The sequence below is a fragment of the Tetrao urogallus genome (assembly GCF_951394365.1).
Source record: "Tetrao urogallus genome assembly, chromosome: 2".
NCBI classification, from domain to species: Eukaryota; Metazoa; Chordata; class Aves; order Galliformes; family Phasianidae; genus Tetrao; species Tetrao urogallus.
In genome coordinates this window covers 10398183-10414378 of record NC_136814.1, presented here as the reverse complement: position 1 = coordinate 10414378, position 16196 = coordinate 10398183, and the positions used below count along the sequence as shown (strand labels likewise).

Sequence of the window (16196 nt, the reverse complement as noted above, 5' to 3'; positions counted from 1 at the left end):
CCAGAAAAAAGAACACATTTCTGAGTACAATTTCTGCTGGAAATATGATAATATTCTTATCTAATTCTTTCAACATTGTGGAGTTCACTAGATTTTTAAAAGGTCAAGTGGTTTCCTGAGAAAAAGTGGAAGTGTAAATTGTGCTAGCAGAGCTATTTTCTTTCAAAATTTGTTCTTTTCTCTATTTAACATTTCATAAGTGCTTCAAAGCAGAAGAGTCTACCTTTTGCATACTATGTCAGCAAACGTATTCTTGTAGGAGAAAGTGAAAAATTAAGTGACTTTTGACTATTGATTATGCATTTCCTTGCGAATCCATATACATTAATTCTGAAAATCAGAGTGATAAATTCAGATATCCACAAAAGTAAGCTATCAACTTTGGATTGTCCATCTATAACGTGTCCTTGGTAGCTTTAAAACAGAATCCCATGGAGGTGTGTTTTGGACAAGAACTTAAAGGATTTGGATATGTCAACTAGTGCAGATCAGATCCATGTGTTAGATGTGTTAGATGTGGTTGGTATTGTGGTTGGTATGTGGTTGGAACAGGTGGCTTTCCCATCTTGACCCCAAAGGCTGCCTTGGAAGGAGCTGTGACCTCATAACATCCAAGCTCTGTAACCTCAAAGACCTTTTTAGACCATGACACAGCAATCCACTTGAGAACTTGCTTTTGTGGTTGATGTTCAGCATGTCTTTAAGGGCCTTTGAATAACAGGGTGCACTGAAATAAACTTTTTCAGCAGGAATGATCGGTGACATCAGTATATGTCTCACCTACCTCCCTCCTCTTTCAGTCACTTTATGTAGTAGTGGGATAGTCATCTGTTTCTATTATTTACAGTTTCTGTTTCTGTGCTCCGCCAAAAGCATTTAAAAAAAAATCCAAAAAAATTGTGTGTACAAGTTTAAACCTTTCAATTTGGAATAGATTATTCCTTTGTAGTAAAATGTCTGCAAGGCATAAATACACAAGTTGAAATGCCATATTTAGATGGAACTGAAATTGCAGAGCTTGCTTTGGCCAAGGGCTACTTTTTTGCTGCACTGCTGACACAGAACAGATTCTCCTCTCTTAAATGCCATTTTCTATTTATGTTTGGTGCACTTGGTTTCTTCTGTTGTCAAAGGCTTGTCCAAATAGTGACCTCGTTTTTCTTGTTATGGGCTTGCATATAATCATGCGTGTCCATTGGCAAATGAGTTGAATCAGCTTCAGTAGATGTAATGAATGTGACAAAGCACCTGTATGGTCCAGGATGTTGAGACACAGTGGCAGTGATGAATTCTAGCATTATTGTTTCATGAAAGAGCACAAAAACAACACTTTTAAATGTTGCAGTTGCAGTTTTTCTGCTGTTTGTGAGGGTTGATGCTGATTGCTTTGGCTTTTGTGTGTGTGTGCTTCTGGTCATGTGGTGAATGCAAAATTATTTTCAGTGTGCCTTGCATTGACTCCAGCTTACTGGAGCAGTTCAATTGCAGTGGATTTGATGAACACAGCTGAAGTCCAAACTCTTATTTTCTCTCATGAATTGCATAACCAAGAACAGATTTTATCCTCAGAAGATGTTGCTGGTTTGTTGGTTTCTTTTAGTTGCTTCAAATAATTTTTAGTGTTGCAAATGGTCGAGAAATAATATATGGAAATCATATAGAATTTCCTAAAGTCTTTCACTAACCACAAAAAATTTGATCATATGAGCAATGCCCTTTGAATGGTGTGACCTATTCTGTCCTCAGTACTTGCAGTGTAGCTTAAACTTAATGAGGAGGTATGTGCGTAGTTAATAAGACCTTTCTTATTGATGGCTTCTACCTGCATACTAGATACTCGTGGGATTACAGACCAATAGAAATTTAAAATAAGAGCTGAGCACGGTGTTTTCCATTTGCCATTGTTCATTTATATTATGTGAGTATTATTTCTGTCAAGAGACATTCTATATAGTGGCTATTTGCTAGGTAGCATGAAATGAAGATCATCCAGATTGCGATCCTGTAGTTGCTGTCTCTGACCTAGCTAGCTAATTTTAGATATGGTAGGGCTGAAATACTCTCCAATTTCCAGCCGTTGAAAAACTGTTGATTAAGAAACTGCTTACGGTCAACTTATGGTTAAATATCTATCAAAAAAGTAACCTTAAATGCTGTGACGTTGTGATTTGGAAACAGTTCAGAGTCCCTTTTTACCTTGGAGAACTACAAAATGTCATTCTTTGGAGTGATGTGAAGCATGGTACTATACTTATAACAATTCATTTTTTATACCTTAATCTTTCTCTTTAATGATTTCTATCAATTTTCCTGCCTGTTTTAGCAGCAGCCATGCAATATTAACCCCTACAAATGCTGCATGGGCAGTACAAAGGATCTTTTTATAATACCTGATAAGAAAATACCTTTAATTTATCAGACAAGTCCTGTGTTTTCTTATCTCCTTCTTGTTGCTTTTCATCTTCTCTTGCTTGCTTTTGATATAATACACCAATCTTATAGTAAGCCATCCAACTTTGCACTAACCAAGACAGATATTGCATTATGGTGAGGAAGTGAAAGTCAGGAAAAGTGCACTCTTAGTTTAATTATTAATTAATCTAGTGAAACATAATGTTAAAAAAAAAAACAACAACAAACACACAGGGTGGAAGGCAGTTGATTTCAGAAGAGGGGTTTGCATCTTTCTGAGTGGTTAATGGTCATTCTCAGTTTTATCTTGAATAAAGTTGAAAAAACATGGTTTAAAATTAGTTTGCTTAATGCACAAGCGAGGAACTTGCAGGTGACCATAAGATGTTTCAGTACCGTTTGTATCAGTGGAATGGGAATCAAATTATGTGTACATCACTCAATAAATACAGTAAGCAGATTCTCCTTTCAGAAAACCTAGGCTATTGCTTTGCAGTTGATTGTGTTATAAGCTACCAATGTCTGATTTCACCGTGCTGTAAAGACTGCTGTCATTCTGCAAGCAGAATATTCTTTAGGGATACTTACTGTGTATTATAAGGAATTTTGAAGTTCCTCTAGAGAAAAAAAGACCATATTATACTATGGTCATTTAACAGGAACTTGATGGATTTGACATGTTCAGGTTTATAGAAGTCATACCACATAGTAGTTTGATTTTTTTTTTATAGGTTAGCTCTTCTGTAATAGTGTGAAGCATTGCAGAGTTGAAGCCTTTCTTATTTGCTACACATTCTTTCTCTAACTTTAGAGCTTTTTGGTACTTCAGTCATCTAACCAAGCTGACTGTAAGTTTTGTTCGAGATACCCAGTAGGAAAAAATAAGCATTCTAGAACTGTGTCTACCTTTTCTTTGAACAATGGAGAAAGCCCACATCAGCCTTTTGGATCTGTAGCTCCTCAGACAAGTCTTTAAGGCTGACCGCTGCATACTTCTCCATATTGCTTAATTCCTCCTCCATGTTGTTGTGTGTTGTGCCAATGTACTTCAACAGCAGACAAAATATATACAGCTTTATCTGATCCATCCAGAACTTTCTTATTGCTAGGTCAAATACTTACTAATGAGTTTATTATTTATTATCCTACTTAATAAGTTTATAAATGCTCAGCAAAAATATGACAGTGTCAGTGCATCACACAAGCCCAGTGATTTTCTGGGATTGACCTGGACCCCTTGTCCTCTGTCACATGCAACTCAGTTTTATGCCTGAACATACTGGAATAGAAAAGGTGATACTTTGTTTGCAGGCATAAAGGCAAGCTTACTGATGGCTGCTGATGATGAGATGCTTGTGTGTGATAGCACAGATATTTGCAAAGGCAACAGGCAGTCTGGGATGTGCTACAGAGTACTTAGAAACTGAGTTTGAAGCTTGCTATAGGCCTGTAATAGCAGGTGAAGGAAGGTTAGCCCAAGGATATCTATCCTACATGGAAACTCTGGGAATGTACTCTGGACCTGCAGAGTCTGTGTGAGTAGTCATTGTTAGTTTGAGTGATCTCTCTAAAGGGCCTTTGGTCAAACAGAGCAATGCAGCCATTGAGTTCCTTAGATGAAGGTTAAGGATGGTATGAAACTCAGTATAGTTTTATGGAATGTCTGTATACTGGATATTCAAAACTTATTACAGTCAGAATTTGTTGCATTGTTAACATCAACTTATGTCTTTCACTGGATGTGAAACTGAAAGCATTCACATACAGCCAATGCATGGGACCGGTGTGAACAACAGCACGACACTGTCATGTGTGTCATGCAGATGTTTATGCATACAATTGATAGCACTTAAAATATCATTTCCTCTTTTGCTGGGAAGTAGCACATGCAGAATCATGTTGTACAGATTTTAGTCTTTGTGTTTACAGTTTATTTCTGTATTAACTTTTTTTTGTACACAAGTGTATGCATAATAATAGTAATATATGATTTAAGAGAACTTCACCATCTATCTTTAATGAGAGTGTGCTTTTGTTACCTAGCCTGGCCAAGTGTAGACAGTTTGCCCGTGTACCACAGAGTCACAGTGGCTTCTTCCCATGCTGTGCAGTTGACACTTAAGTCAAATTTCATCTTTAACTGCATCTGGAGAAATGGTATGGGCTTCTGCCTTCCTCTTGCAGATGTCAGGGGATACATAATTCAGAAGTAGCAGTGTCAAGATCATGATGAGCAAAACCAGGGAGAGGGGGTTGTTTGTAAATGGAGATAGACATCAGGTTTTTTTTATTTTGTTATTTATTTCCCTAGCAGATCACAGAAACTAACAAGGTGAATTTTTATTCTGTTAAAGGGCTTGTTTCAAAGAAAATATTCTCTAGATTTTATGTTGTTCTTCACAGACTCTCAATTTTCAACCATCTTACTCTTTTTCAAGGATGCTACTATTTCACATCAATAACTGACACCTTTATTTCAGAGAACAAAATAGAATTACACTCCAGCACTGACAATATAATAAATCAGGAGGGATAAAATACATATTAGTGAAGTTCATGTAGTTGGTTTGTCCATGATGACCTATAGATATAAAGGTATGATTAAGTTTTTTTGGGACTGCTTCTTCTCAATCTTGCACAAGATTTAGCTTCAGCTCAAAGATTTGACCTTTTCTGCTCCTCTCTGCTTACCTTGATTCTTTGAAATTACTGTTATTCCCTTGAAGTCTTTCTGCTCATACAGAATTAATACTTTGTTGTGACAAAATAATATCTACTTGGTAGAAGAATGATTCCATCTAGAGTTCAGTTGGGTTAAACATGGTGCACATCTGAGTGAATCATTTTTACCCAGGTTTTTTGATCAAATAAATTTTGGCAATCTAATCACAAAGTGTCCTGCTGGGTAGTTACATACCTGCTTACAATTATAGTCTGGGCAGCTCAGTTGTTTCTTATGAACTATGGTTGAAAAGTGTGCCTAACAAAGCACTTTGTCTTTCAGAAGAGTAACAGAAATAAAGTGTCAAAGACACAGTTTTAGTCAGAGTATTAAAATATTTATTAAACTTCTTGGAAGTATTTTTAGTGAATAAGTTCCTTGTGGTTCACCCTGTTGTTAAAAGGAAAATGAAGCATGAAAACATACATGGAGTACTCCTGAGGAAAACAATATGTAATATGTTTATGTTTTCTCTACAAGCAATAAGATTACCATAGAATTCAGTGGGACTATCTGGATTCACTGTAGCTAAGTGTATGATCCAAAACAGCTGCTTAGGAAGAAGCAGTTACTGAAAGCACATGGGTTTTCTTGCACTAAGATTTTTGTTGCTTTTAATGTTCTTTCCATTATTTTCAGTGCTGTGTATCATTTTTTGAATGTACTTGTCAAGTTACCTGTGAATCAACTAGTATCCTCATCATTAAACCTGTGTTCTCCTTGAAACTATAGCAAGATAAGTTCCACACCATTTCCTTCTAGCCTTTCCATTTATATTATCTACTTGAAGAATTTAAGCTAATGTAATAATGTCAAATTGTGATGCATTTGACTACATGCTTTTCTTCTGATAAGAAATAGGCTAATGTAATCAGCAATTATTTTTTTGTGTGACCTTTACAAATCAAATGGTTATTTCCTTACTTTTCATTTGTATTTTGCTCCCAGTGGTGCAAGACTGCCACAGCATAAAACATAATTTATAGATAGAATCACGTAGCGCTAGGGCTCACTATTCTCAAAAGCCTATGTACCACATGGACTTTCTAATGAAATAATTTAAAGAAATGTATAAGCTGGGCAATACTAAATTTACACTGCTAATTCACAGAGGAGTTTCCACTGCCAAGTACTGGAAGAGGAAGGAGCAATAAACTTGGTCTAGGATAAATCCAGTGGCAGTAATGGAATTACAGCGGAGAAATGCCTTAGTGGTAAGGATCTGCAGTGGTGACTACAGGCTGTCCTTCACTAAGCGCAACAGATTTACACTCACTGTTTGTAACAGCGTAGTATTTAGGCCTTCCTAGCATGGGCAGTTGTAAGCATTGTTTCATTTTGACATGACAGTGTGGTTCTTCTGCAGTCTAGGGAGCATTTGTTCATGAAAGGCACCCAATTATTGACATTGGATGATCTGTGAATTCAGTGAGTTAATAATGATCTGCATCTTTGAGACATATTTGCATTGCTTTAATAGATTCTTTAAACGCCAAACCTTTTCTAAACAATTATTTAGCCTTTCCTCATAAAATAAAATAGTAGATTCCTCCCTCCTTTTGTTTAAACACAGATAACAGAAAACAAAAAAGCATACCCAGCACCAGCAAATCCTCAGGATTTGTTCTAAGTTAAGGAAACTTTTTGGCAGTGAGATGTTATCTATCTTATTCTTTGAATTAACTGATTACGTTCTGTAATCTCACATCACGAGTCTTTTCCTGTACCATTCTATTTTTAAATTTTCATTTTCCCAAAATGTCAGAAAATGGAAAATTTCAGTAAAATATTGTTTTGTGGATAATGTTTTTGAATGTTGAGAATAGCGCAAAATATGCATATGGAAAGATAAGTATGTACATATCTTTATATATTCAACTGGGCATATACTCTAATGCATATAGAATTCATGTAGTATATTGGAAGATGGATAGAGAAGGATATCCTCTCAAAAGATCAGCTTCTGGGATAGTGAATAATATACATTAAGTCAAATGAGGGAAACATGGTAAGCAACTCATGTCTCTGCAAAATAAATTTCTGCACAAAACCACAATGTTACTTGGTACAAAAGCTGTTGCTCTTGCTGTTTCTGAGATCTATGGTGCCAGTTCTTCTTTGCAACACTGTGTTGCTGATAGCAGGTATAATTGTCTGACAAACGAGAAGATGGGTTTCCTGAATTTGGGTAATACTTTGTTCTGCTAACTAGCAATAAGATCTTTCTAGCTCGTGTAAATGTATTTGTGAGCACTTCATGGGCTACTACATCTTATACTTCCCATTCTAGTGCACATACAGGACATAGTTCCTTGCTGGTTCAAGACAGTTTGTACATTAAAGCTAGCAAGATTGACTTTGAATTGGGTACTAAGTTAGGAATAATGGCCATTTACTCATCTAGCTTTTTTTATATATCAGGGTTTTCCTATTATGAACCAATACAATGGAGGAAAAAGGTACTGTTGGTCTAAAATACTACTGCTGCACAAAACCTGTATATCAAAGGAAATTATTAGGTTTACCATTCTCCTAAGAGAAATTTAAAATACAAGATGGTAATGGATGGTTTTCTGAATGATCGTACCTGTATCATTAAAAGCCAAAAATCTTATAGTTAAAAATAAGCACTTTGAAGTAGTTTCCTAATAATTCTTTGTTGTATGATATCTTCCTTACTATATTGCTGTTCTTTTATGCAGTGATTTTATTTCAAGCAATCAAAGATTGCTTAAATCTTAATGCTTAAATCAAGACTGGGAAAAGAGAGTTTGCAAATATGACAAGCTTGTGTTTTGCATTGCTGAGTTCTGGATTGCTCTTAATTTATGAAACTCCACTAAAGATGGCCTCTTGCTAAATTCTAAAGTGTTTCCACGTTTCAGAACAAGGTTACCTTTCAGCAAGTCACTTTTGTCAAAGCCTTGGTGTTCCTTCTAGACGTTGTCAGCCTGTCCTATGAGAATGTAAAAATGGTGAATACCATGGTCTGTTCTGTACTATTTATTTGGATTTCTGGAATTTGTTTAAGTGAAGCAAATAAGAATGTGTTTTTTTCTGACTAGGGCATAAGGTTACGGCAGGTCTATTTGTAGACAGCAGAAGTAAGTGTGCCTTAAATGGTGATTAAGACTTGTGTTATTCTTCTTTAAATGACTAACCTGGAGTGAGAGGTTGGATGTCTTTGGAGAACTTAAACCTGTTTCACCTGAACATGTTTAACTAGTTAATAAGAAACATCAAAAAAGACAAAACCCTGAGGTCAATGATCATTTTTTTGTAAAGCCATTCTATGATGTTTAAATTTGTTTTTTGGGTCTGTCTCTAACATAAGTTTAATAACCTAGCTCAAATGCAGATTTCTAATTTTCAATTAACATAGGAATAATTTTGTTTGCTAAAATAAAATAAATGAATGAATGAAAAGTCTGAACCATGAAATGTTCCAGGTAGCGCTTTTTAAAATTCCAAATTTCAAAAAATCATGTGGCAACTGTATAGCTCAAGCTTTAAGTATTAACTTTTAACCTTTGACCTTACAGATTTTAACCAATGAAATGTCTCTTTAAACTTTAAAGGAAACAATGATAACGAGCGCCTGGCGATTGCTAGACAGCGAATTCCATATCGACTTGGTCGAGTAGTTGATGAATGGCTACTCGACAAAGGTAAAAAACATTGATTAAAACTTCAAATAAAAAAATAATTTGAACATAACCAAGTAGTGCTTCATTGTAACACTAATAAACATAAAAAATAAATTTCAGTAAAACTAAATTTAAAACAAATTTTAAAAAGTAAAATATAGAGTAATATTTGCATACCTTGTATAATAATTTCTATACATTTCTAGAAGTACCAGCTGTTTAATAACCTTACCCTGTTAACTTAAGGTTAAAGGGACTGTTAAATATAATCCACTAACTCAATCTATGAAGGTACGCATAGCAAACATTAACAAAAAATTATAAATCGTTCATAGATTATATGACATGCTCCAGCATCTAAATTATTAACTAAAAATATACGTAGTTACGATATCTTCATTACGGTCCTGAAAAAAAATTTGCTTAAAGTGTAGGTATCTTAAATAGTGGGCAAGATGAATTGCCAATCAAAATGAAGTCCCTTTAACGTTTGCAACCTTCTAAGGGGATTTTGGAACAAACACTAATTAAAACAGAACTTAAAGTTGTGTGCATGCTTTTTGTGAGCAGAAACCAATTTGCTAAAGTGACTTCTGTTTACTAAGAGTGGTACTGTTGCTGAGGATTTCTCTGTTGAATGGAAATGTGCCATGATTTCTCCATCGGTATGTGTATCATTTCTGAAGCCGCTTTTACATCTAAAATCTTTTATTTTAATTGATAGCCTTGCTGAAAGCCAATCACACATCTATTTTTGAATCTGCTTCTAAGATACTCAGTGTGAACCATGTGTTTCTTTCCAGTGTGTTTGTTGAAGGAAAATAAGCATTTAAATACAAAAAGGAAATCTTTAATTAAAAAATATAAATATTTCATTCACTTATATAGAGATATGACAGATTACCGCATAACATCCTTTAAAAATTCTCTTAACCTAGTGACGTTTGCATACATATAAACTCTGTGTGTATACACATATTTGCATATGTCTATACATACATAAACTCATTTTAAAGCCGTAGACTCAATGCTGAATTACACAGAAAGATCTTTGCAATGTTGGCAGTCCTTGAAGAAAAAGTAATCTTAAGGAATTGCAATCTTGGCAACCTTGACACGCATGAAAAAGCTTAGCATTGCTTTCAGGTAAAAGGGAGAGGGGTGTCACTTGTAGTACTGAAAACATTTACGAATATATTTGATTGGCCTTTTAGCAAAAAAAAAAAAAAAAAAAAAAGAGAGAGAAAAAAGAAAAGGGAAAAAACCCGACCAAATATGGCAATTTTAGAACATGCAAATGCTCTCAAAATTTATGCATTTCATGGACACCTCATTAAAAAGCAATGAATTATGAGTCAAGTCTTTTTCTTATAGTTTATTGCTGTCATTATTCACTCCATGAAAATCTGTTATCATTCTTGTAGAGTGTTGTTTTCACAGTCAACATTTTTGCATGTATATAATATTATCTTCACAGGGCGTCAACTCACAATCTTCAATAGCCAAGCAACCATAAAAATTGGAGGCAAGGAACGGGGCCATCCTTTCCAAGGCCAGCTCTCTGGTCTTTACTACAATGGCTTGAAAGTTCTGAATATGGCAGCAGAAAATGATGCCAACATCGTGATAGAAGGAAATGTGAGACTTGTTGGTGAAGTGCCTTCCTCCATGACAACCGAGTCCACAGCCACAGCGATGCAGTCTGAGATGTCAACATCAGTCATGGAAACCACCACCACTTTGGCCACGAGCACCGCTAGGAGAGGGAAGGCCCCGACAAAGGAACCTATTGGCCAGGTTAGTCAGCTTCTTTATCTTTTGCAAAAGTTTTCACATCTTTTTGTATGGCTTCCTATATTGCATTCATTCTACGGATTCAGTTGTTCCCACTGAAGAAATGTCTGAGTTACAGATAAAAGTTCTGCACATGGCTCATGAGTGTGATGTTCATCAGCATTTAGAAGGAAAAGAAGAACTTTGCTGTTTGTCTAAATTAGGCAGATTTCTCAGTTCACATTTTTCTTGTAATTACTTTGCTGTCTATCTTCAGTGGTGCATTTTTAAAAAAATTTGATTTCTTCCTTTGATGGCTAGTATTGACTATTTTCAGTGTGGAATTGGATGTCTGGAATTAGAAATAATGAATCAAGTCATGTGTTTTTTCCAAGAGATAGAAAATGGGAATTGAACAAGAAGGAGGTGAGAAGACAGAAAAAAAAAAAAAAAAAAAAAAAAAAAAACCTGGAAAGTGGGAATTATCATTTCCCATGATTTAGCATCTTTCTGAGCAGTATTCCTCAGAAGAGGCAATGACTGCAAAGGGAATTAAGACAACTCTGAACTGTGGGAGACTCAGTCTTCAAGCCAGAGGCAGCTGTTTACTGTTTGCTGAGGTTATTTGCATCTCATGAATTTAGAGATATATTTAGTAGCTTTCATGTTTTGTCAGGATCTCTGTATAATATGTAGGGGAATTTGCTTTTCCCTCTCCTTTTTCAGAAAATTTGGGTTGTTGAATTAAGAGCTGCTGCTCTGAATAACAGCGTTCTGACTTCGAGCTTTAAAAATTTACCAAGACATTTCTCTGTCAGAGAAGATATTTTTAATACAATTATTCTGTGCGCTTGAAATATGTTTGGAAAAAAAAAAAAAAAAAAAAAACACTGACAAATGATTTTCATGTGCTCACTTGGTTCACATCCTTGTTTGTGACCCATTATGCCATGAAGCTGTGACAGCTATACTCGGAGAGCCAAGTAGGGACAAAGGCAAAGAAAGTGTCACAAGACATAGGGAGGAACAGGAGCATGATGTGATGAATGAGGTTAATTTCCTCAAGAATGGAGGAGAACATGATGGTTACATTGGGAGGCTGAGGTCAAGTTGCCTGTTTTCTGTGTAAAATCTCAACACACTGTTTGAATTTGATCAGGGCATTAAACCTGACAGGAGCTTTTCTGTCTGTATTATTCACGTACACTTTATACAAAGGATTGGAAACTGGAGTGATGTAAAATTTATTCTTTTTTAAAATGAGGAAGAACGTTTGAGTTAAAAGTGAGCATTTAAAAAGTCTTTTTTACTTGTCTTTTCCAGTAAACATGGTTTTATGCATTTTTCTTGCTTGCTTTGAGAATCCAAAGGAAAAAAAAAAAAAGGAACAAAATGTGGCATGCACTGTAAGCACAGATTGCAGGCTTGTTTTTTTTTTTTTTTTAATTACTATTGCAGTAAGCTACAGTGTTTTTATTAAACAGGCAATAAATTTTCTTCATTATTAATTGTGTTTAAATAGCATCTCCCACTTCATTATCCAACTAGTCTGCTCGGTATTTTACTGCAGTGACACAGAAGAAAACCAAATTTCCCAGAGAAAAGAACAATCTAAAAGAATAATGCATCCCTGCACAGTGGAAGAATTTGGGTGAAATTGATGCTCCCCCAAAAAAAACTTAAACTAGATTTATCTTAATAATTCCCAGCCACTTTCTCAGGTAACTCCAAGGCACAATTTGGGAGTAAGAGTGTAACAGAGACCGTTTATAGTTTGGATCTTGCATGATCTGTGTCTGATGGGAGTTTATTGGTACAGTTGCTGTATTGGTTGGCATCAGTTGCCAGAAATATTTCCTACTGCTGTATTATATTTTTCTGAAGAGAGGAAATAGATAATTCTGGAAAAAGATCTCCCAAAGATCTTCTGTTTCCAGACTGCAATGCCTATAATAAGGTGTGGCCATTATCAACTTCATCTATACTGCTTTTTTAGAGCACTTTGCCATTCCTTCAGCTGCTCCCGGCTGATCTGAGTACACCACAGTGCTGTGAGCACCTGCTTCCTAATGTCCCACCATCACAGGGAGGTTCCAGGAGCATACGGATGTGCACAGCATCTCACCAAAGCACATCGCATGGGTGAAGGTTTAGAACAGTCTCGCTCATGTGTTAGCCTTCCTAGTATAAGTCCTTGCTGCAGCCCATATGAAGTAAGTTGGTAGGAATATTTCTGTATCTGAGAGCCTGAAATCAGCCTTTCCAGGGGAAGTGTTCAGTGTTAATGTTGTCAAAGCACATGAGATCCTGAGTCTACAACTGAGGCCTTCTTGCTATTAATAATCCACAGTGGCTTGCTTCAATATGTCTAAGCGCCCCATCTAGTAGGATCTGTGTTGTCATTACAACTATACAGTTAATTAGTTAGGGTCTGCACTGTAATGTAGTTTGCAAACAGATCTATGGTTTGATTTGAAAAGATTGATAATGTCCCAAAGTCAAAGCTGAAATTTGTCTGCTGTGTTTGTGAAATTTGTTTCCTGTGTTATTCATGCAACAAACTCAGACCTAGGAAGCTACTAAATCAAATTAAGTACATGATTTCTTCTCTTCATTAATATCTGCTATCTTATTCCACCTGAAAGTAATAATTTATGTGCTATAATTATGTGCTAGTGCCCCATAGGGTCTGCTCTGCAGAGTGCTGAGTAATTACTTTGCATCTTGATGTCACTTGGAGATGAGGGCACTCATCCTCATAGAAAAGCTACTTTTACACTTTGTATTTTCTTTCATTTTTGTCCTTTACACCTTTTAATGACCTTTATTTATACATAATCTCTGTAAAGTTGTCAACTGCATTGACATAATGTAATGCATTAAAAGAAAAGTTACCTTTCTGGCATTAATTAGGTTACTGAGGAAAACATGTTGCTAAAGAGGAATTGCTAATGGGAAAAAAAAACCTTGCATTATTGCAAACCAGTTTGCATGACTTAATGAATAAAAGAAAGATCTAATTAGTCAGAAATTGTTTGCTCCATTTGCAGAGGTATTGAATTCAGTTAAGGATTGCAATACTTAAAGAAGATAATTTAAATCACTTTTTATAGGAAATGTTCTTTTAAGAAACCTGCAAGGTTAGTGCTTCAATTGATGGAGTGTGTTCTTCTCAGCAGGTGTCTAACTAATGCAGTGTATGATACAAGATAGACATGATACTTACAGAATGTATGTTGACTGCTGTTGTGAGCAAATGAGATCTTAGTGCTTCCTTAAACAAATTCCTTTCTGTTAGTGACTCTGCTCTCAATGAAGGTTTGCCTGCTTGTAGGCGGTGTCGTATTTTAACAATGGATACTTTGGTGGTGATAGACAACTTAATTATTATACTTGTAACTGTAGATTTTCAAAGTGGAAAACGGTACGTAAGACCTATTGAACATCAATGATAGGTGAATGCCTCATTTTCTTTAGTGCCCTGAGAATCCCACCCTTCTCTGTGATTATAATAGCATCTGCAGCTGTCAGCCTTTGTGCAAGGCACTGCATAAACACACAGGAAGTGACAGCCTCTGCCTCAAATAGCTTGCAGAATAAGCAAAAGGTATTAGGAAAAGAAGAAAAGAGAAAAAAGAAAAAAAAAAAAAAGGGAAATTAGGAAGTTAGTGCAGCGTTTCAGTGTTAAGCTATGTGCAGATTTGCAGTCATCATGGGAGGAATAGTTTAGTGCTTGTTTTTTTGATACAGACTCTTCAGATGGTGGTCTCTGAGCTCCAGCTCTCCTGTAGGATCACCACATGCTTATGGTAGACTCTTTAGAGAAGACAGTTTACAGGCTGAGCTGCCCAGTCTGCCACCAGTTGGGCAATTGATGCGCAACCAGCATCTGATCAGTGATTGATAAAAGGTTTTCTCTGCTTTGCCATTGACACTTGGGAGAACCCAGAGCCACTGGAGCAGAAGCTGAGAATTCCTGGATAGCTCCTCCATTCCACCCACACTGGGCTGGAGGAGGCTCAAAGCAGGAAGAGAAGACTGCGAGAATGGAGCTCCTGTGAAGTTAGAGCCTATATTGTTAACTTTGATGAGTTGCAAGTATACACAGGGGCTTAGGAATCATGAATTTGTTCTAAGAATATCATTTCCTTTATGAAGTTATTCAGCAAAATAATACTGTTATGTTCTTTCTTCTTTTTAACTTTCATTTTTGACATTCTCTAAAAGGCTCATTTGCAAGCTTTTCTATTCAAACATGAAGGTGATAAACTTCTTTTAAAACTGAAAATAAAGGAGATTCATATGTTGTATAACTCCAGGAGCCAAAATGTTAAGCAAAACACTGAGTACTGCAAGTCTTGCAATAAAAAATGCAGGAGTTGGCAGAAGCAGAAAGGCTTCAAAAGGACTTTTGAGTATGGGTTTTTCTTGAATGAAGATAGCACAATCAGGCCTCTAGTATCTCTTTGGCATGGCTGTGTGGATCTATATCAGCTGGCAGTCATAAATGAAGGGATAGTAAATCAAGAATAATATGCTTGTTTCTTATCAGTTTCTAAAGATGTGATTATGACAGCCTATCCACACAGCACCCCCTGCTCTCATGTGTTGGAAACCATTTCTGAAAGTTGCGTATAAAATAGGTTTTATTTTTTTAATCTTCCATAAGGGATTCTGGCAGTCCTCTTTGTCCTCATCAGAGTGGCTATTATTGATAACACTTAGCCACTTAACCAGCAATTAATTGCAATATATTGTGAGATGATCGCACATTTTGGAACAATAAACCCTGATTTTTGGCCAAGCAGAATTAAATTGACTTTGTATTAAATTGCTGAACAGAAATTTGGTCAGTTGCTCAGTAGGGCATACATCAGATGATGCATATGTTTCTTTACATGTATTGAAGCAGTGGGTTTAGGTGGTATTCACTGCAGCATAACAGTGATGGGCTTGGCTCAGCACCTTGCCCAGTAAGTAAAACCAAGCATTGAAAAAGACAGTGCAACTTCTTCCAGGGAACAAGTTCAATTTTTAAAATCTTACTGGAGTGCGTGAATTTGCGCAGAATATTAAACGGTATTTTTCTCTAGTGTCATGGAGATGTACCAATGTGAAATCAGTGTAGTTAATAGGAGGAAGAGTATTCTCCACCCATCTCGGTTTAAGGTTATTTGCTGAAAGGTGTGCAATGTGTCCTTATGCACAGGAGTTAGGTTCTTTCTGTGTCTGCAATGCTGTTGCTTCTTCCTCTGGAAAGTCAGTAGGCAATGCTCTTCCCTGGGCTCTGGTAAATCACAGGATGCTCACTAGTGTATAATGAATCCCGGAGCATCAGGCATCACAGTGATCACGATGCCTAGGCATGACCCTAGATGACAGAAACTATGGCTCTACGTTGAACTATAGAAGTATATAAATGGCTTAGTTCCTCTGCAGTCATGTGAGGTTGTTCTGGGGACAAAAATAGTATCACGTATCATGCTGGTTTCGGCAGAATCCTGAAAGCACAAGTGTTAACCTCAATGAGAGTTAAAAATTCTGTGCATATGTTGGGGCTAAGCTATTCAGGGTCTGCCTTCCTCTTGCAGCTGATCTGCATTGAACAGTCCTATCTATGTTAACAGGGGAGTGCAATTCGA

The 16196-nt window shown here is 36.3% G+C and overlaps 1 protein-coding gene across 24 annotated transcripts in view; it reads left to right on the top strand.

Annotated features, from left to right (window-relative positions):
- NRXN1 (neurexin 1) overlaps window positions 1–16196 on the top strand; it is a gene marked incomplete at both ends in the record, with an annotated part of 632844 nt that overhangs the window by 535275 nt on the left and 81373 nt on the right. For 17 of the 24 annotated variants that reach the window (XM_079550642.1, XM_079550641.1, XM_079550640.1 and 14 more), the window contains 2 exons: window positions 8713–8802; window positions 10259–10578. In XM_079550642.1, the coding sequence (XP_079406768.1) occupies window positions 8713–8802; window positions 10259–10578 (410 nt within the window). The remainder of the gene's footprint in view (window positions 1–8712; window positions 8803–10258; window positions 10579–16196) is intronic. The other 7 variants (XM_079550649.1, XM_079550648.1, XM_079550645.1 and 4 more) reach the window with 1 other exon arrangement.